The sequence below is a fragment of the Molothrus ater genome, chromosome 2, assembly GCF_012460135.2.
Source record: "Molothrus ater isolate BHLD 08-10-18 breed brown headed cowbird chromosome 2, BPBGC_Mater_1.1, whole genome shotgun sequence".
NCBI classification, from domain to species: domain Eukaryota; kingdom Metazoa; phylum Chordata; class Aves; order Passeriformes; family Icteridae; genus Molothrus; species Molothrus ater.
In genome coordinates this window covers 94,299,783-94,321,330 of record NC_050479.2, presented here as the reverse complement: position 1 = coordinate 94,321,330, position 21,548 = coordinate 94,299,783, and the positions used below count along the sequence as shown (strand labels likewise).

Below are 21,548 nucleotides of genomic sequence, written 5' to 3'. Positions count from 1 at the left end.
CAGAGGCTTCAGCTCCATGCTTGCACTGGCAGTAGGCCAGGGCTGTCAAAGCACAGCTCCTGGATCTTCTTTTGGCTCCTTGGTGCTGCAACTGTCCAACCAAAGAGCATCTTGTCAGGAGAATCTTTCAAAGCTACTAGGAATAGAAGGAAACCGTGGAAGGTAAGAGTATTGGAAACAAAGGACAGTTTCCAAAGTGTTGACTGTACTTCAAGTTCTTTGGAGGCAACAAAGCCCCACATAAGCAGCATTATTTTCATTCATGGTGAGTGGGCACTGAGATGAGTGGGAGCTGTGGGCTTTGAGGACAAAATGTGCATTGCTGGGGAAAGAATGTGCAGTTTAGTAAACTGGATACACCCTTGAGTAGCCAGTGGTTTGGGGCACCTTTTTAGCTGTGCAAGATGTAAATTCAATACATGCCCAGCCTGTTACTAGGGTCAATTCCAGGCTGCATGTGGGCACATCCACTCTGCTGCTAAAAATGCCTGTTCTTCCCCTTACAGCTGCAGCATGTCCTGTCTCTGGCTGGCTGGAATGCTGCTTCTCTCCAGACGGAGAGGCTTTCTCTCTCTCACCTTTTGTCCTCTGGGTTACTGTTGTCCTTACACAAATCCAGGTGGAAGGTGGGCCAGTGGCCTTCCTTGCTGTGTTGTCAAGCCCCGCTAGAGAGGAAAATTCCAGCAGAAAAATGGGAGTATAAGGGCTGGTTCAGGAGTTCCAGGAGCTCATTGGCACTACATGGCAGAGACTTCCAATAGGAAAGAATGTCCCAAGAGCAAGTGCATTGCTGTTAGCACCAGGTGTGGTTGCTGGCTGCACTGGGGCATTACTTCGGGAGCTCAGACCCAGCTCTGCTCCTCCCTGGCTGTTTGGCTCAGTCCTCTGCAAAAAACGCTCCCTGCTCTTCCCCGCAACACGTGTTATCCAGCCTCTCCCAGCTTGTGCTTCCTCTCACAATCTGCCTCTTAATGCAGCCAGATGGTCTGAGCTCGCCCACGCTCCATGCAGGCACCTTCAGCTCCCTGCACTTGGAGAAAGCGCTCATCTGACCTGCTGCTGGTCGGGTCTGCACCGCGCCTGTGGGAGATGGGGAATGCTTGGGTGTTGCAGAGGATGGCTGTGGGAGGTACCTGCAAGTGACAGCTGTCTTCAGACCTGCACCAACAGCCTGGCTTTGTGGGCAGGGTCCTTTTTCTGGCCACATCCCTGTGTCCACATGGACAAATTCCTGATGCTAAAGCTCTGGAATGTGCTGCTGTGCTTCAGCATCCACCCTGTCCTATGCCACTTTGTCTGCAGCACTTAATGCTGGTCTAGGTCCCTGGCTCTGGCCTTTTGTCCAGTGCCATTCAGTTGGCTTGACACAATGTGCACGAACAGCTCAGTTGTATTAATTTCAGATTTGGGTTTATTGGAAACTTCCAGTGCATATATGGGTTTTACTAAGGATCTGTTACAAGATAACAGTAAACTGTTGTCTTTCTGGTGTTACTCAAGTACTTCCTGTACTGCCAAATGCTTTTGGAAAGCTTTGCCTACCTTGCTGTGAGAGGGAAATCATTCCAGCTTCCTGCCTTATGTTGTTACAAAGACATAGTGTACCTGAATGGCATTACCCTGTCTGCATTATGCTGCAGGTTAAGGTTAAACAGTAGTATGAAACTTCCATTTAAATCATGTCAGCAGCTTCTGTAAAACCTACAATCTGCCTTTTTCTTGGAGTTTTGTCTTTTTTCTTTGAAGTACTGGATCAAGTGAAACACTCGATCAAGACTTGCACAATACACCCTGAAATATTAAATAGCTTGGGAAGTGTTTAAATGATAATTGAGGCTCATAAAGTTGGGACCACTGCTTGGTACCAAAATCAAAGCACTGTGCTTATGAACTGGCCAGTGGGCAAACAAGGCAGCCTCTTGCAAAAGAACCCAGGTTTTAGACTTTCCATATCCAATTATATGATCTGGATCATTAGCAAATATGGTTTGCATAAAAAAAACTCTTCTCTTTCCCCCTCCCATCCAAACTTTCCTGGCACAGTTAGCTAGAAACTGTGCTCTGGGTGGCCAAGTTCACAGCAGTAGTTAGGGGTCAGCTGACAGCCAGGTCTGTCTGTCCTCTGGACAAGCTGTCACTCTACATAGTACTGCCAACAGAAATGCACCAGATTACTGCTTTGGCAAAAAGAGGTGCAGTTTAGTTCTGTGCTTCCTTGGGTGGAGGAGGATTCATGTCATTGCTGCAGCTAGCTCTGCATGTGGAAATGGCCTTGGCCTCAAAGACACCCTATGCTAGATTTGGTTATCTGGGCTTCATAGCCACCAGCCAAGACACCCCTACAGAGGCTTAAAAGGACTAAGTTCATGAAGTGCATCATAGAATTGATGGAACTGTCCAATAAGCTTCCAGCTCTGCTTTGTTTACAACAACAGTGACCACAGGGAGCTCTCTTTGGCTCTAAGATCCTCTGCACTTTGTAAGCCTTCTCCCTGGACTTGTTTCAGTCAGCAGGGAGATAGAACTGAACTGGTCTTGTTGTCTCCTTCCCATCTCATCTGACTCTCTTCTGTCATGTTTGGAAGTTGGGGAGAATTTCAGCTACTCTCCTGCGTAGCTGGTTTCTTCTTTCTTCTCTTTCTCTTTCCTTTTTCATCAGCAATGGGTACTGCCTCCATGCCTTGAATGCCTTAAGTGTAATTCTCCTGAAAGAAATTAGGGACACAAGGAACAAAGTGACAACATGCAGAAGTGTACGTGACATAAGTGGCAATCAAAAGAGAACGTCTGTTTGAAGGGGGAATTCAGATCTTGAAGATTTGTCCTTTCTGCTGTTAGTCAGGGCTGTCGCATGTTAAACATCTACATGCAGACCATTTCATTGAAATGTCAATCATGCTGGGGAAGAATAACATATTGCCCTTTTCTATTCCTCTCCACCAAGAATTCTGCTCTTCTCTCTGACAGGATTCATTAGCTGTTGTTTGCTTAGCACTCTAAAGATGAAAGAGGTTTTCTGAAGAATGAATAGGGCCTCTGAAAGAAGTTTCTTTAGGAAAAATGCAGGCTCATTTGGTCCAAACCAATCCCTTGGGAGTGCAGGCAGCTGGGCTCATTGGGCTCCAATTCTTACCTGATTTTAATCATCCCATCACAGGTGCCTTTGCCCTGGGTTCCCATACAAGCAATAGGGAACCACAGTCCTGTCTGAAGAAGAGTTTGTTATGGCAAGGTCTGAACTGCCTTTTGCAAGTCAAGAAAGAGATAAAGAAGAATGTCAGGTGATTATGCTCCTAATAGGAGGTCATATATAGAATGAATCCAGTCTCTTCCTGGGTCTGACTTTCCCCTAGTTCCTCCAGTTTGCTGGCTTGTTAATGCTAAACTGTGCACTACTCAGACCTTACTGACACAGCAAGCTAGAACAGGTTTGCTCTACCACATAAGAGATTAATTTAATTTTATTCTTCCTCTAAGGTGCTGCAGATCCTGTTGGGGCTGTGCACAGGCACAGCCTATTCGTGACTGCATGCAGCTACCATGCTTCCATGATGAGGCAGGTGAACAGACTTCTGTTCTCTGCTGAACTTTGACAATAGTTTTTTCTTCCTGCTAGAATGCATTTTATTGCACAAGGAGTGGACTGGGTGTGTCCAGCTCCAATCATGATTGGTAGAACTGACTGCTCTAGTTTTTGCTGCCAAGTCAGGCTGGTGATGGCATAAATATAAAGACTCCTTAAGTAGGATTTCTAGTTGATCAACTTTGGATTTGTGAACTAAATCATCTGCTGTGGACAAAAAAGTACTACGTAATTCCTACACAATCATTTGGCTTGCTATAATTGTACTTAAAGATTTTCCTAAGGCAGCTTTTAGCAGAAGCCGCATGGCCAGATCTGCTAATCAGCTTAGAAAGTTTCAGCTTCTTATCCGTACTTAGGCTTTCACTGTATTCTCTTTTTTTCAGATTTAGAAGTCCTGTGAAGGGTGCCATTACACTTTCTTTTCCAAGCTGCATGGAAACTTAGCATAAACCTCTGCCGATGCTGTCTGTGCGTATCACAAAAGCAAAACACCAGCAGTACAGAACCTGTTCCGTGTGTTCCTGGGGACAAGGTGACCTGTCAAAAAGTAGCCCCTAAAATAATCTACAGAGAATATTAAACTAAAGTAAAAAGAACTGCTAGTAAGGGTATGCACTCACCTGTTACTGTGTTCAGCAGCAATCTTCAGCCTCTCCCATAAGGCCCTTTTTTCCTCCATGGTATGATCAAACCATGCCCAGAAGCACTTCCTCATGAGGCAGACTGTGTGGAAGGTACTCGCTCTCTCCTCCTGAGCAGAGAGATAATCCTTGTACTGGGGAGGAGGACAAAGAAACAGGTGAGAATGGCTTTTTTTCTTCTTTTCTCTCCCAACCTCTGGCTCAATAAATAAAACAGTGCTGAGACTGTGACAGTGAAGGGTGGTGGGCACAGGAGTGGAGGAAAATCAACAGGGAGCAGGGTGAGACAGTAGATGGTAGAGGAGCAGTGTGTAAGAGAAAATTCAGTGTGGAAGACAGTGATGGAGAGTGAGAAGTTGAGAGAAGGTCTTTGAAAAAGGGAATAATGTTGCTGGAATGGGAAGATAGCATTAACTTGGCAAAGGTTGTGCTACAGGTGAGTGAATTGGCACTGTGGTTACAGGAAAGTGTGGCAGCAGCCAGCCCTCTTGGTATCATTTCTTCACTGTGGTGCAGGCCAACCTTTAGCCAGTTCCTGAAGCCCCATCTCAGTAACATATGGGAATAGAAGTCCTCAGCCCGAGACATCTTCTCCTTGAGACTCTGCTGGGCAACCTGCAGCCAAGTCATGAGGCATTTCCTCTGCAGGCCCAAGCTGTGGTGCCTTTGTGCCACCTTGAGTGAAGACAGCAGAGACAGCAGCTGGTTACCTGAACTGGTGACTACCTAAGTATAAAGCCATAGAAAATTGAGTGCACTAGAAAATCATCTCAGCTTTTTTGGGGCCACCCAAATCCAGATTTCTGACAGCTGGAATAACTTAGAGGATCCAATCAAGAGGGGTCAGCATAAGGAACAAAAGCAGTCTCTCTACCAGGCCACTGCTGCATCACTTGTAGAGAATACCCTTTTGAATGAGATGCTCAGTTTAACTGATTGTGAAAGGGGCAGAGGCATGGCCTGTAACAGCTTAGTCCAAGCCTGTCCATAATGCCGACCAGCAGGGTGGACATACGGAACAGCTTGTATCCATCTACTTCTTCCCAGCTGGAAGCCTGCGTGCATTTGGTCAAGTACTGTGAGTAGCTCGAGTTCCAGTGACTTAAATGGAAGCTTTCCAACTTAGCCCTGGGCTCTGGCTGGATTTTCAGGATACAGCTGAGTGTTATCGGTCTCTCCCTGATAAGGGATGCTGACTCAGTCATGTGCAGAAATGTTTTTTTAGCAACATTCCTGCATTGAGGTCTCAGAATCTGCCACTCACTGTTCTGCACTCAGGATAGGGCCAGGATAGAATAGATTGTTGGATTATCACCTGTAGTGTCCTGCCACTAGCAGTGGCCAACTCTGTACCAGGAACTTCATAGAGAGTGAAAGCCCTGATGATAGGTTGGGGTTAACTCCTGCAGCTAAAGTTGCTTGGCAGTATCTCACTGATAAGCTTTGCTGTGGAGTAAGAAAACTGGCAGGCTCATGTCATATGACTTTAAATTTTTTTTTTGCTGTATAATCCTGTTTAATCAGCTATAAATGAGGATGCCATCCCTGCAGGTTCTTAATGGCTTTTCATGATTATTGTCAGATGGGCTGATTTAAAAATTAATATAAGGCAGGGTATGCAGGGAGAATTTTGCTTTTTCCATCTCTACCTGGCCTAAAAGCTTATTAAGGCTTCTGTTAAGTGCTGCATCTACTTTTTCCCTTCCTCCTATTGCACCAGTCATTTCCTTTACCCTCAGCACTTACCACTAGGTTTTCCTTGGCTTGCTCCCTCAGCCTTTTCCATGGCACTATTCCTAGCTTTCTGAGAAGGACCTCCTCATAGTGATCTCTAGCCTTTTTGTGGAGCTGCTGCTCTTTCTCCAGCCTTCTCTGCTTCTCCAGTTCTTTCTGCAATACAAAAGTAGTTTTAATTCCCTCAGGATGAAGGGGATATCAAGCAATGGCAATAGATTATCATATTGGAGCTGGAGGTTCTGACTTGACAGGAATTAGGGATCTGCATCAGCTTTAGCACTGCAGACCAGACATGACCCCATGCAGTAGAACTGTGTCCTAAAACATGTCTTCTCCTGGGAGATGATGGTATTCCTGGACACTCCCTTGGGCTGTGTATCAGCACTGCAGTCTGGAGTTACTGTAACAGACATGTCACTTGTGGCTACCACAACTGCTGATGTAGCAGGAACCTTCTTTGACATCCAAAACATGTCAAAAAATTATTCTGAGTTTATGCATGGACCCTACCACTTAATCTAGCCTAAACAGCAGGGGAGGGATGGGGGTATTTCGTAACTGTGTAACACTGCTTTTGACTGATACTCAGGAATGAAGGTCAAATGTTCTAAAACACTCAATCCAAGGAGAACAGTAGTTGTAGGTTGAATTCCTGTAGGATTTCAAATGCGCTATTTGGGTTATTAGGAGAACTCATTTCCAAGTAAGAATAATGAAGTGCAGCTATTCCTAGGTTAGCTCCAAGAGGAAAAGGTGCCCTTGATATAACTGTCAGGCTCGTTTACTTCTGAATGATGTGTTTGTGACTGGTATCACTGCATACATTGGAGGGGTGACAAGAGTGGAAGGAATCTGAGAGTAGACTGAACATGCTGCCACTGTGAGGGACTTATGTGGCTATATTTCATCAGAGAATGTCCAGCAGCTGGGACCTCTAGTCCTGCTGAGGAGACAGACAGCATATACTTCATAGCACATTTGGGACACAGCCCTTCCCCTCACACTGCCAGAAAGAGGGCAGTCTGTGAGTCTGTATTGTGGGTGTTGTGCTGTGGAACTCTTCTCTACCAATGAAGACCTTCATTTCACATTACTCTGGCTGCTGACTGAGTACCAGTGGGTACTGGATCTTCTTCCCTATCCCTGCTAAAGGGGAAGAAACAGGTAAGGCATTTGGTCACCAGCTTCTGCTGCCTTCTCTCCTCCCGGCGTTTTTCCCGCTGTGCTTCCTTTTCCTCAGCTTCCTTCCTCTGTCGTGCTTCCTCTTCAGCCTTCAGCTGGGCCTTGAAATGGAGAAAGGTGAAATTCAATTTGTTTCATGTGACCGTTTCCATGAACACAGATCTTTAAACTTTCCTAGTATTCCTCTAATATTGACCAGCACCTGAAACTTCAGCAGGTGAGGTTTCACATACTAGACATGATCCGTGCTCAAGAGTGAACTGTGGAAAGGACAGGGAGGAGGGGCTGTCCTTTTTACTGCCTAGATGCCTTCCTTTCTTCCTTTCCTTTCCTTTCCTTTCCTTTCCTTTCCTTTCCTTTCCTTTCCTTTCCTTTCCTTTCCTTTCCTTTCCTTTCCTTTCCTTTCCTTTCCTTTCCTTTCCTTTCCTTTCCTTTCCTTTCCTTTCCTTTCCTTTCCTTTCCTTTCCTTTCCTTTCCTTTCCTTTCCTTTCCTTTCCTTTCCTTTCCTTTCCTTTCCTTTCCTTTCCTTTCCCCTAAGTTAATAGTATTTGTCCACTAGTCATCAAAAAAAATGTAAACCATACACCAAGTGATTTATTGAGAACTTGATTACTGAAGTCAGTTCTGAATCCCTAGGCTCTGCTCTCAAGTTTCATTTCCACATGCAAAGCAGCATTACAGGTACCCAAAATTTCTTTCCCCAGACAGTGAAGATCACACTTTCTAATCCTAATGCAATTTACTAGTAATATTTTCAGTAACAGTTTAATACCCTGACTTGAAGAAGGCTCCTCTGTTGTATGTGTATCACAGAATTTGTACATTAACTATACAAACATCATCAGTATCTTCCCTGTTCAGCAGAGATTTGCCAGAAATATGCAGATTTTTACTAGGTGAGACTGCATGTCCTCAAGCTGCATGTGACCAGAGAGGAAAGGCAGGGAGGGGAACCCCACCACTGCCAGGTCCCATCAAGTGGATCTCTGGGTGCACTTCCACCCTTACCATTCTCAGCAAAGACAAGCTACAGTCATGGGGTAGGTGTGAAAAAAAGTGTTTGGGGGTGGTAAGGGAGGCTGTTTCTAGAACTGCAACTTCAAGATGAAGTATCTGTCTATGCTACAGGAGGGCTGGTGCTGCAAAACCAGCAGTAATTACTTCTTTTGATATGTGATGCATATTTGCTTTCTCACAAGTCATAAAACTCCTGCTTTGGATAAAGGACCTCTTCTCAGTCCCTGACTCTGGGGTTTAATCAATATTTCTTGTAACTGGAATGATGTGAAAGACACTTGTTTCATTTTCCGCTTCCCTTACCAATTTTTCCTCTGCTTTTCGTTGTTTGGCTTCTTCTATTTTCTTCTTCTGTTCTGCCCGCTGAATTGCTCTCTCCTCCATCCCTACAGAAACAAAGGACAAAAGGCTTAGTGGAAATGAGCTATGGTGTAATGGCAGAAGTTTGGTGAATAAGGATGCATCACTCTAAGCCATGCCCCCACTGCCCTGGCAATGCCAGCACAAAGGGACTTGCTTCCTGCTGGCCCTTGCAGCTGGCAGTGTCATCAACAAGGGACCTTTAAACGTTTGTGAGATGACTCAGGACCACGGCAATTACATTCTCTCCACCACGGGGCTCAGTTATGAAAGAACAGTGTTCAGAGGGTTTGTCCCTCCCTGCCTTGCCTGAGGCTCAGGGCACATGATTTAGCAGCAATTACTCTGAGGTCTCCAGTAAGCTCTAACTGCTTATTTAAAAGCAATTTCATGACAGCATCACTGTCACAGGGACATACAGGTACTTGGCCCCTCTAGTAAGAAACTACTGCTTAATGCTTCTTTCAGAAGATAAATTGCAATGGAGTGATCTTGCTGGCCATCAGCAAAGGTGTTACACACAGAACATGCAGAGGAGTTGGGAACCTGTGCTTGCTTCCTCCGCAGCTGCAAACAAAGCACAAGCTGGAGCAATCAATAACTGGGAGGCATTGAAATGTTTTGACCACAGTATGTTTCCTCAGATTCTTTTCTCCTCTCAACTGTCCCAGGATTCTCAGCCAAGGGCAAACTATTACGTGATAACTTCTTCACTGAATTTTTTTGGGATCTTTAAACACAGCTACTTGAATGCTCTGAAAAATGTTTTCTGTCTCTAAGGTGTACAGAGTTCAGGCAAATCAGGGTGAACGATGGCTTGGACTAGGTAGCAATGGAGATGAACACAGGTAGTAAAAGACAACTATTAATGCCCAACTGTCATGGCCAAAAAGGTCTGCTGATCCCAAACTATTGAAACATCACAATGATTATATTCCAGACAACTTTTCATGCAGACTGACACTAGCCTGCATTGATACAGAAGAACATGACCGAGGAATATAACAGAACCCTGATTCTAGTTTACTAATGAAAAGGCTATGTTGTGTGTTTATTTTGTGCCAGTGTGGCCAGAGAAGGAGAGATATCTTACAAAAGGCATGGATGTGGAATTCCTTCCCATCCTGGGTATTGTTGTCTCACAAAACCTTGGCTAGGCACTTAATTGCCTCTGAAATCTCAACACCTCTGTCAAAGTTGGATGAAAACGACTGGCTAGTTTAAGTGTTACTTGGATGCATAACAAAGGGAATGAGACTGATGGCAAAAAAACCTGTACAGCTTCTCTGAGTCTTGTCATGGCAGAGGCAGCCACAGGTGTTGCAACAACTGCCACAACAGTGTACTAAGCGTGGGCATGAGGAGTTTGCAGTGTCCCAGGTTTTACAGATGCCTGACTCAGACAAGAAAACAACTCACCCTCTCCTCTCACAGCACTGTTAGACTGAGAAAGAAAGTGCAGAATTTTACTTCCATACCATATCATCAACCAGCAAAGTTGAGGCAAAGACAGACATTTCCATACAAGCTGTTGAGAAAAGTGGTCTGGAATGGTGTTTGCTATCTAGAACAATACCTTTCAGTATGGGATGAGGTGAGGTCAGCCGGCTGGAAGGCCTCCTGCTTTGCATTGCTGCCCTTGTGTTTTCTGGCCCATAAGAATCAGATGGGCTATGAAAGAAAAAGAGTAAGGAAATTCTTCAGTGAATATGGTCAAACTATGTCTCACACCTACCACCTATGGCCTTCTTGTTTCTGTTCTCCATTGTGCTGCATTATCCCTGATACACTTTTCTTTTCCTTGAAATGGGACTGATGATGCACCCTTACAATGGAGTTCCAGGGCTCCTGCATGGTCTAAAATAAGGGAGGATGATGCTCTTTTTATTCATAATTAAACAGATCCCTGCAGCTGCTATGGGTGACACTGGTGTTGCTGTTTCTAAGTAGATCCTGCATGGATCACCTGATGTTGAGCCAGTGCAGGGAGGGAGAAGGACAGAGAACTGTGGCCAGTCTGATACTTCCTTTGAGGCTAAGTCACAACTGAAAGGAACAGCAGATAGCACTAGCATGACTGAAATGTGCCTGGCAAATTCTGGCTCAACTTGAGTGGGATTGAGACATGATGACTAACTGACCTTGCTTTATGGAGGGTATATACCTCAAAGGGGTTGTATTCTTGCATCTGGATTCTTTTTTCTCTGTGGATTGAGAAACAGAACTGTTAAACATCTGGGTTACAGCCATAGCTTGTGCTCCCTCTTCTTTATCTCTGCTCAGCTTCTGATTTTCCTGCAGTTTATGGATCAGCTCTTGCTGTTTCTGAAGCTGCTGCCTCTGCTCCTCAATCACACGTTGCTGGAAGGCGTGACGGTGCTCAAATCGACTACCATAAGCAGGAGATGTCTTTGGATTGGGTGCCTGAAACTGCTGGAGGACTGTGGCTATTTGATTCCTGTACATAGCCTGGTCCTGGGCACTCAGGGCTGCATGTTTAATTGTAATCTCCCAGGCGAATTTGGGATTTCTGCAGAAATGAGATGTGTGAACAATATCCCAACAAGACTGGTCTCTGGTCTGATCAGGCTCTTTCTGTATAAGGCAAGTTTCAGTTGGCTAGGGGAAAAACCAAAAGAAATGAGGAAAAATTGGCATTGATTAAAACTAAGCACTCTTCTGCGCTTCCTGCATAGTGTTTTTTTTTAATGCAAATCTAGTGAGATGCCTGAGAAGTAGGGTAATCTCAGCTATGCAATTCTTATCCAGTCAGGCCAGAGGGGCCCCATTATGCACAAAGTGGAGGCCGTGGGTAAGAACTCTTAAGAAGCTGTGTGCCATTTCACCAGGAGGAAGAAATCCTGATTAGACAAGAGCTTTAGCAGGAATACATTCTGACTATTTTGTTAGGGAGCACATCTTAGGACAGCTCATTTCGCAGCAATTAGCACACTCGCTTTTGGACTGTGTTGTCCCTGCTCAGAGATCAGATGGAGAATAAAATTAAAACCAGTTGTTGAAGTGATCTACACAGCTGATCTACTGAACAGTCCCCTTTTAAATGGAAGAGAAGTCTACGAGGTCCCGCTTTCTCATGTCTCTTTTACAGCTTTGATAAATGTTACCACAAAACAGGTGCACAATGGGGAATGAGGGTGCACTTTTCTGACACATGGTCATTCTCTGAGGAGGCATCAGCTATAAGGTCTGCTTTCTGATTCCTAGGTCAAACCCCAAATTCAGTCCCATTCCTAGAGCACAAATATTACCAGTGCAGCAGAAGAAAAATACATGCCTACTAGGATCGTATAGGCATTGAAAGAATCAACATTTGCTTACACTTAAGCAAACAGAAAGCTTGACCTGTAATATGTGTGTTTGAGCTCTAATGCTGACATTAGAGCACTGATGTGGTACAGGTTTCATAGACAGAAGGGAAGGTGGGGATCCAACCTGACAAATGACAATTTAAGCGAGCAACCTCTGATTCTCCTCTCTTACCTCCCTGTGATGTGCATTATTCTGAAACAGCCAGTGACAACCTTTTTTTTCCTCCATAGTTAAAAGCAGGAAAAGTGCAATGGCATGAAAAATGTAACTAATCTCTCAGTAAAAGTGATCTGGGGGTGGGATGCTCATTGCAACTCAGAGTACACGAAGGGTTGTTCTTTGGCAGCACTAGAGATTATTTTTAAAACTCATCCATTGTCCTTCACATTTGCCTCTGATTTTTAGACTTCTCTCCTGAACAGCTGCAGGGAGATATTTGGGGGTCATCCTGGGAAAGAAGCTTTCCTCTGAGACAATGTACTCTTTATTTCAGACTGCATATAAAGTAAGTACTTTCTAAGAGTACTGCTATGCCAATAGGCAAAACTACATGAGAAAGATTTACCTTGTCTTGCTGTAAATCATGATGATGGTTTACTTCGGCTGTCCCAGGCTTGTTAACCTCCAGTGGCCTGTCCCCACCTGTCTCCAGCGATATAGCCTCCAGCAGCTGTTGCATCTTTCTCTTTGTCTGCTCCCTCTTCATCTGCAGCTCTCGCTTTTCCGTCTCTGCTCGGCTCCAGCGCTGCCAGGCCAGAAAGTAGCAGCACAGGAGGCGTCGCTGGTTGTGCTCCACAGCCAGTTGGGTTTTCCTGATTGAGAAAGCATTTGTGTTATGGCAGAAGTGAGGCTTCTGCCCAGGAACAAAGCCACATCACTTCCTCAGTCTTTTTGCTGTTCAACTCTGAAGGCCCTCTGAAGATGTACAGAGCTCCTCCAAGGAGGAGTAGGAGGATAGAAAGGATGCCGGCTATTCTGAATTAAGTTTCACTGGTACACACTTTGCAATTTCCTGTGGCATCTCTGAGATGCAGGACAGCTGCAAAAGAGGTATCATGTTCCCTGGCCAGCAGCATATGGCAAAGTGACAGTGTCTCACCACCGCAGCCTGCCAGACACCTGTGAAGGGAAGTATTTTCCTGGATGATAGGGAATTCATCCAACTGCCTCCTTAGTGAAAGGCACTGGCCAAAATCATCTCTGTTATACATCTACTGAAACAGCAAATATATTAATCAGGAATAAATTTGGCAATGCAGATTCTCTGGAGTCCAGAGCAAGCCAGGGTGAGTTTTCTAGCAAAGACACCTACAGAGACTGAGACACAGGCTTGTTGAAAAGTGCTAAAGCTCTTGTTTATATCTGTCCTCCTTTTCATCTGTGCCACAATGCCTCTGGCAGCCTGCAGGCAGTATAGCAATTTTCTCAAAAAGCTGCTGTTTCCTTCCTGCTGGATAACTGACAAGCTCCTTTTACAGTCCCTGATCATTGCTCTGTCCAAGTACGGCAGCAGTAGGAGGAATTCCACAGTAAAGGGCCACTACCTGTTTTGATCTTGAAGATGAACTTCCAATTGCTCTGTCTCCTGCTCTACTTTCTGGGCCCAAGTATAGTTTCTCCAAGCTCGCAGGGCCTTCAGCTGGCATCTCCAGTCAGCAAGGGCTCTGGCTTTTCCCATTTTAATTCTGTGCTCCAGAATGACTTTCAGCCAAGCAGAGAAATGTTGCTGCAAGCACTGCATGGGAGAGTTTCAGAAAACCAATGAGAAAGATAGATACAACCTGTCACACAAATACTGATCCTCTCTGCTCTTTGTCTATTCTGGCTTTCCTTTTTGAGATTCTTTTTAGAATCCTCATTTTCAATAATTATCTCGAGGATTTAAAAAAAGTATTGCAGAGCATGTGCAGGTCTTCTACAAAAAGCAGAAAGGATCTAGAAAGAGACATCATATCAAGGGGCTCTATGCTTTGGAGTGAAATGCACTTAATTCACCAAGTATAGAGGAATGAAATGGGTGAGGAACATAAAATTTCTAGAGACAGGGAAAATATTTTCTAATCTAGAAAATGTCTAAGATGCTACAGGTAAGAACACATCTGTAAATAACTGCTGCTTTTAAAAAAAAAAAAAAAAGAATTTTTAACTTAGACAAAAATCAAGACATTTCCTAGAGTGAATTTATGACACAGCCTCAGCTCATCCTCGTTCCAGCAGGAAGCCAAACCTTTCCCCTATTGTGTAATTAGACTTGCTGCCTTTAGGAGTAATTTGCATTGTACAGAGCAGCAATTTGCTGTCTAATCTACCCCATAATTCTAGTCCTGTCACTGCAGATACTGTTCATTTTGATCCTCCAAGTGGGTCAACTTACAGGACTCTGCTGTTCCCCTTTTGTCATAGTGCCTTGTGTTAATTGCATTCCTCTCTCGCTGAAATCTTCAAATGGAGACTTACAAAAAGTCAGTGCATTAGCTGTTTCTTTCTGCTCTAGGAAAGTAATCAAAATGTCACTATTGCTTAGCTCAGCCAAGCTGTGTCTTCTTACATTATACCAATCCTGAATTGTTCTGTGGTTTCATTCAGGCTTATCTTCACAGCTTAGACTGTGCTGGAGAGAGGTTGTGTACTGCTAAATAGCAGCCAAGCCCAAATCCAGCAGATGGGCAGATGGATTGAGCTGTGAGGAGAATCGCCATAAAATCTACAGGATTCTTCTGCTGAAAAAACCCCTAGATGTAGATATATAGACATCAACAATGATGACTGCTCTATTAATTAAAAACATTATGGGATGGATGGCATTCATAACTGCACTCAGGAAATTTATTTCCTTTGCTGAGACTGCTGAGATAATAAAAAATTATTCAGTACTAAAAGATCATCCTTTGGTAGTGAATATTTGATACACATTTAACCCAGAGCTGACCATTGTATCAGAATAATGAACGTGAAACAAAGGGGTTCCTACTAGGAATTATTTAAGTTTGTTTGCATCAAAAGAGTTATTGCAGTAACACAGAATATCCTACTGTACCCAGGGGAAGGGATCCTTGAGGAACCTGTTACTGTGGATGTACTGGCATGGATCAACTCTCAGAGCCACTGCTCAAAATTCATCCCAGGCTGCAGCATTTCTCTTTCCTTTCCCTGCTCCTGAAGTAGAGTGTGCAAGGCAATCTTTAAAATGTCTTCCCATGCACACAATAAGGGCTTCTCAGGCCTTTTTTCTGCCATTTTCCCCTATTATTTCCCTCCTTGAGGGAAAATAAATCTTACTTCACTTCCTTCTCTGTATATGTCTTTATTTATTGATTGCAGAAGCCTTTATGGTCTTATCTGTCTTGAGAGCCATGTCTTTTCCACAATTCTAAGTGAAATATCCCACTGAATGCACTTGAGGCACAGGCCCAGTGGGGTCAGCACCTCAGGATTTCTTGCTCATAGTCTTATAACACACTTTTGGCCCTGCTTTCCTACTTTCCTGGTATCAGGAAGTCTTTGAAAAAGTAAAAGATTCTGTATAACCAGGACTTTTTACTTCAGGTTTGCAAATGGTAGACAAGGCAGGTCGCTCAGAGTCTCCGATAAAGAAAGGTGATGCTCACTCTCTGCTCACTGGTGTGAATCCTGCGAAGCAACTCCTGAGTTTTTCTCTGTTTCTCCTCTTCTTGCTCTTCTCTCTTCAGGGGTGGTGACACAGCAGCCACCTCCTGCATTGACAGCTTCTGAGTTTTTCCTTGTCTCTTCCCCTCCCTGCAAAGTGAACAAACACACAGATCTAATATCATGATATACAATCTAATACCTTCTCTTTTTGGCCAATTGTAAGAGAACCACCTCTACAGCTTAGAAATTTGCTGATTATTTTAACTCAGCCTCCTTAAAAACCACCTCTGTAATGGTTTGGGGTCCCAGAGATTAAACATTCCAGTGCATTTCCTAAACATAGAAGGCAGAGAAGTAGTAAATGATTCCAGTAAATATTTCATTAAAGCATTTTTATAAGAAGATTTAGGATCTCAGGGCTGCCTAAGTAAATAAATGGCATCCCTAAAAGGGACATCTCTGTGAGAATCCAAGCTCAGCAGAAGAAAAAAATAATGTCTCTGCAGAATTCTCAGCCAAGAATGCTCTTTATTCTCTCATAGTAGGGAAAGTATTGAAAGGGCTAGACTCTCAACACAGACTTTTTTCTTTTATTTTTTTCTGTGTACTGGCTTTCATGTGGTATTAGATGCTGACAAGACTAGATGTAGCCACAGTGTTGATGGAGAGAATGCACAGTGGTGCAAACACACTGCTACTTTGTGATTCAGTGCATATACTGTAATAATGGCCAAGGGGAGAATAACACTATCCTTAGCACACCTTCCCACTCATGAAAAACTCTGCCACCGATGTTGGTAACAGAGGACTAATAGGTTTTGGGAGAGTTCCAAGTCAGCAACAGCTGTTTTGTTAGGGATCACCACTACTCTTATATTTAACAAAAGGACCTTATAAGTGGTTTTCATCTCTCCACACCCTGCCTTACATTCTCCAAACTTTTGCCACAGTGTACTTCTTCTCAGCCATTTCCTTTCTCAGCTTCACTATTTCCCTCTGGATCTCCTCTTCTCCTTCTTAGCCTGCAGGGCCTTCCTTCTGTCCTCCTCCTGTGCTTGGAGCCTGGCCTCAGATAGAATTGCTTTCTTCAGGGACTCTTCTTGTCTCTGAAGCTCTAAAGCCTTCTGATGCCTTATTCGGTTTTCTTTCACCTGGGCAGGAGAAAATTGGCAAAAGTCAAAGCAAACACCAAAGGCTGAAGAATTTGAAGTTCACTGAACACTGCCAGGGTAGGTCACAATCCACCTTTCACATTAAGCAAGAAAACTTATCTGTAGCAGGCGCTGACTGGAGAGAATTGTTCTTGACCAGCAAAACACTCCATATGAGAGAGTGAAATTAAGTCAATATTCCTTAATGGGAGCAAACTCAGATCTGACAGCTGTGGCAGCTCTTCCTGTCAGTCTTCAGGAAAAGGGGGAAAACCTGAACAGTTTTAGTGAAAGCTGACTATGCAAGCTACTGCTGAATGGCTGATGTGCACATGGAAATGCAGTAAAGTTTCAGCTGAACTCTGGAAGAGTATCTTTGCGTAGCTGCTTCCAAGTCAGAGATTATTGCAGGCTCTGAGAGAATACTGGGGAGATATCACTGAGCATTTACTCTAATCCTATAATCCTCCACCTTATTCCTTTTAACTGAGCTGCCTTGCATGCTCACCTGCTTGTGTCTGAGCTCCATGATTATTCGTGGATCCGCAAATTTGTTTTTTTCCTTGATCTCTTCAAGTCTAAGATGTTTCGCTATCCCACAGTTCACAGCTTCACTCTGCAAAAGATGCTGGAGGTATTTCTGGACAGAGGAACTTTCCATTTCACATTCCAGATAGCTGCACAAGTCTGAAATGAGAAATTCAGATTATCTCAGGCTAGTCTGAAATGAATAAACTCTTCTGTCTCAGATCACAAAGCCTAATGTAATTAAAGGGATCACTTCCCCAGACTGTGAATGCATTTCTGATGAATGCAGACACACTGACTGCACTCCATTTATCCCCAGAGTCTTAATCAGTCTCCCACTGAACACGCTAGAGCAGTAACAATGTTTCATCCATTTTTTACAGTCTTGCCTCTGAGCTTCTCAAATGGCTGTATAAACTTGACAGGCCTCAAAAATACCTGTTCACAAAAGAAAAAAATGGAATCTCTTTTACAAAGGGAGACATTGAATGTTTATGAGTCACATTTATGCAGCCCTACAGCAAGATGCTGTAAAGATCTGGGGGAAAAAATCATCACATTTAGTCTGGGTTCTACTGAGTCCACTGTCCTGGCCTCAAAACAACTGTTACCTTTCAGTCATTCAGACAAACCATAAGGCCTGACTGTGGCAGCAGCTCTCTGGCCACAGAGAGCAACAGATGACTTCCCCAGGCATTTTCCTGGGGAAGGCCATGAGAAGATGAGAGAAAAGAAGGAGAAACAAGTCTTATCTCCACCTGCTGCACCTGTTGTTGTGCACATGTGGAATGTGTTATGGAGATTGTTTACCAAAGGGTGATTTCTTAATTGGACACTGGATGGTGATTGGGGGAATTGACCAATTAGGTCAAAGCAGTGTCTGTAAGGGTCACGAGCTTCTCGATAAGTATAATATAGTATGGTAGAATAAAGTGATTGATCAGCCTTCTGCAATCATGGAGGCAATACTAATTATTACCCAGCTGGGGGCCTGTGGAGACACCTGACCTCCTTCCCCAGCACAGCCTCAGAGAGGAAACCAGGACCTGCTCTGCAGGGCTCTCACCATCAAAGTGCTCATACTTCGGAGGGGCTGCAGAAGGCTCTTCCTGAAAGACACAGTCAACTTCCTCTTCTTCATTGCTCAGCTCCAGTTGCAGTTGGGACTTCATCCAGTTACTGAGCAGCTCCTGGGCTACCATGAAGAAAGAGACTGATGACTTCACTTGCTTAAAAAAAACCATATGGCTAAGTGTAAACTAGCAATAGTTTGGGATAGTATTCTAGGAATGACTGAAACCTAATCCGCAACAGGAAATGGAATAAAGCTAATAGTTCTGTTCTTATCTTCTTGATCTGTAAAAGAACAGGAAGAGAAGGTGGCAAATGTTTTCCCTGTCATGTATATCATAAATTCATTCTTCTCCATCTCATTTTTACTATGATTCCGTAGGCATTTAGATCACTTGTTACTAGATTATTTTCTAGCATTTATCAAGGAGATGGAATTCACATGAGGTAATTCATAATTTAGACAGCTTTCATATGTTTTACCACTGCACTTGCAGACACTTAGATGGTTTCCACATGTGCAGCCAAGGCTGTCATATGCTAAATTCAAAAGAATCAAAAGTTTGGACAAACTTTTGCTTCATGTGTACAGGTTAACCCTTTGCAAGTACCACAGAAACAACTGGTAAGTCTAATTACAAATCTATCAGGTGGCAAACTTCACCTGGGACTCAGGGTTAAGACTGCAGCTACAGGAATGCACTCATGATGGATGTGGTACTCCTCAGTGAGCTCAAATGCCTAATGAACAACTGGGTATGAAGTCCTGCAATGGACTGTTTTCATCTCCATTCTTTTCTGCAGAAAAATGAAAAAAATCCTTTTTCAGAATTTCTTCTCAAAAGCAAGGTCAGCTCATGGGTCTGCTGCTTAAAACAAACCAGCTGGCCTTGCTGCATGGGTGGCCAAGCTGCTCCTGAAGCAGGACACAGGGCTGTAAACTGCAAGGCATCAGGAGCAGCCCCATGAGAAGCAGAACCATCCTCAGCCATTTGTGTGGTGAGGATGGGCAAAGAGCCAGGATCCCAGCAGCCACTCATTCCAGCGGGAGTCATGACACAGTGTGAGACAAAACAGTCGATGGACAGGAGCAAGCAGCTGCTCCTCATATCCACTCCTAACACACAGTGAAGATGCTCCCTGGTATTTCTAAGGCAATAAAGCATTTTTCAAACTTTCTTTGAAAATGGTGAGTTTTTTGAAGAAAACATAAATCTAATGTTTGTTGTCCTTCAAATCACTTTTATTCTCTTTCATAATCTCTCCAGCCAGATCCAGAGCAGGGAAATGAATCTGATAACAGAAAGAAGAGCAGAAAACAACTTGCCACTTGGGGAAGGGTTACTTTTTTCACTGGGATTTGTGATCTTCTTGTAACTAGAGTAAAAGTCTTCTGGCACTTCTCTTTACAAAGTCGGCTTTGTGTAGTTACTACCAGTAAGTATTGTAATAATGGATTCCAGGTAAAAGAATTTGACTTGGGAACAATTCTGAGGGACTGTTAGCTATAAAAAGGAAAATCCTAACAGAAAAGGGCAAACAAAAATAATAAAGAAACATGAGGAAAGCAAGCAACCTTTCCACCAAAAGAAAGATAAGGCTCTTCACCACAGCAAAGACAGCTCCTTTGGAGCCATTGGCTGTATAATGCATTGAGACAGGGCACTGTAAGCAGGTAAGTGTATTCCATGCTGTTAGCTGAACCCTTGATGATTACAAGTGAAAAAGCTGACTTCCTGGACTGAAGTGGATGCTCTTAAGATGTGTCATCATGTTGTTCTGTAATGCTCACTTTTGATTCTTAAAAGAATGGTTAACTCAGGTTTTAAAATACTGTCTCCTATCAGCTTTTTACACTGCAGACATACTTCTAGCACTGATGGGTAATAATCTCCCTCCTTTTTGTTTTTTAAACCTACCACAGGTTTACTTTCAAACTTCAGCAAGCACTTTTGGCTGCAGGCTTTACAAAAGAAATATTTATTTAGGTAACTAGTAAGGAAAATTTTGCATGGGAATCAAAACAAAACCACACTGTCATTCATAAATGTGAAATTTACACAGAGCAACTCCATTTCTAGAACTAATCTGCTATCATAAATATGTCAGGTGATTTCACCTGGTTTCCTGCAGTGCACTAACTTGGCTTTGACCATACAGTGTATCTTCAAGGACAGTTCTTATCCTTGTCTTGACCTGGTATCTCCAGGAGACAGAGAGTTTATCCTTCTCTCAGGTATGCCCTTTAAGATCTGCCTTGAACTCCAGCAACTGATCCTTCTTATGCCTTTCTCCATTAGATGAAAGACATCTTCCTATCAACTGTTTCTTGTGAACTCAAGATTTGCAAGAGCCTGTTCAGGTCAGAACTGCAAAGCTGGATCAAGAACAATTCATTTTAGGCATCTTGTGGCAAGCAGAATTTTACCTCACCTTCCTCACAGGCCTCACGATGAACCTGCAGCCGTTCTGCAGTTTCCAAACTTGTCACACGACCCCAAGACCTCTGTGGACACCTTGACTTTTGAAGGGAAAAAGCTTCAGAGACAGCATACTCAGAGGCTCGGTCCACTCTCTTAAATTAAAGAAAGGAAAACATTTCTAAGGATATTAATTTTTACACTTCCCATATCCACATTTTTCCTCCAGAGAGCAAACATCAGTGGGAATGTAACATAAAAGCATGTTATAAAGGAATAGATTGTTTCTGAAATGCATTTCTACAACTGCTTAAACATTTCTACAACTGCATAAACTGGACTTAGAAGTCATTAGGCAATAAACAGTCATTTGGCAATTAGTGCCAAACATAGAGACTGGAGAACACAGAGAGAATAGAAACACCCAGTCCCTGGGGGCTGGATGGAGACTTGCTGAGCTAGTGCCCAGCAACCAGCAACTATGAAATTTGATATCAGCTTTCTGTCATAGCCAGGCTGAGAGAATACCTGTCCCATATTCATCTTTCTGAAATGTTACTGGTCCTGACGTGTCACTGTGTTTTCACAAGTAACACCTGTGCCCCAGACAGTCCAGATTTCCGAACTCCTTCCCTCTGTGCTGCGGCCAGAAGCCCAGGATACTGCCTGAGGAAGCAGATACACACTCCTACCTGCCACAAGAAGCAGGCTGAAGGTTGAGAGCACGGGTGTGCCCAAGGAAGCAAAACAAATGGAACCTCACCCTAGAATTCATTTTCTTTGATGTCAGGTGGTTGCAGGTGCAGGACACAGTGCTTTGGGGTAAAGCTCTTTTATTACTTGCCCAAAAAACCTGCAGCACTCTTTAACAGAAAGTTTTTTGTGTTGAGTTTTATGCATAGCAACACCTTGTTCT

At 43.6% G+C, this 21,548-nt stretch overlaps 1 protein-coding gene across 1 annotated transcript; it reads right to left on the bottom strand.

Moving 5' to 3' along the window:
- Nucleotides 1-1,388: 1,388 nt before the first annotated feature.
- On the bottom strand, nucleotides 1,389-20,930 carry CCDC191 (coiled-coil domain containing 191). The gene is given in 18 exon segments (XM_036394754.1): nucleotides 1,389-2,705; nucleotides 4,207-4,361; nucleotides 4,750-4,902; nucleotides 5,974-6,117; nucleotides 7,146-7,247; nucleotides 8,467-8,549; nucleotides 10,100-10,194; nucleotides 10,688-11,142; nucleotides 12,419-12,665; nucleotides 13,398-13,588; nucleotides 15,462-15,609; nucleotides 16,391-16,475; nucleotides 16,478-16,613; nucleotides 17,122-17,300; nucleotides 18,208-18,336; nucleotides 20,646-20,860; nucleotides 20,862-20,885; nucleotides 20,887-20,930. Coding segments are annotated over 18 exon segments (2,718 nt in total). The 3' UTR covers nucleotides 1,389-2,572.
- Between the last annotated feature and the right edge of the window lie 618 nt (nucleotides 20,931-21,548).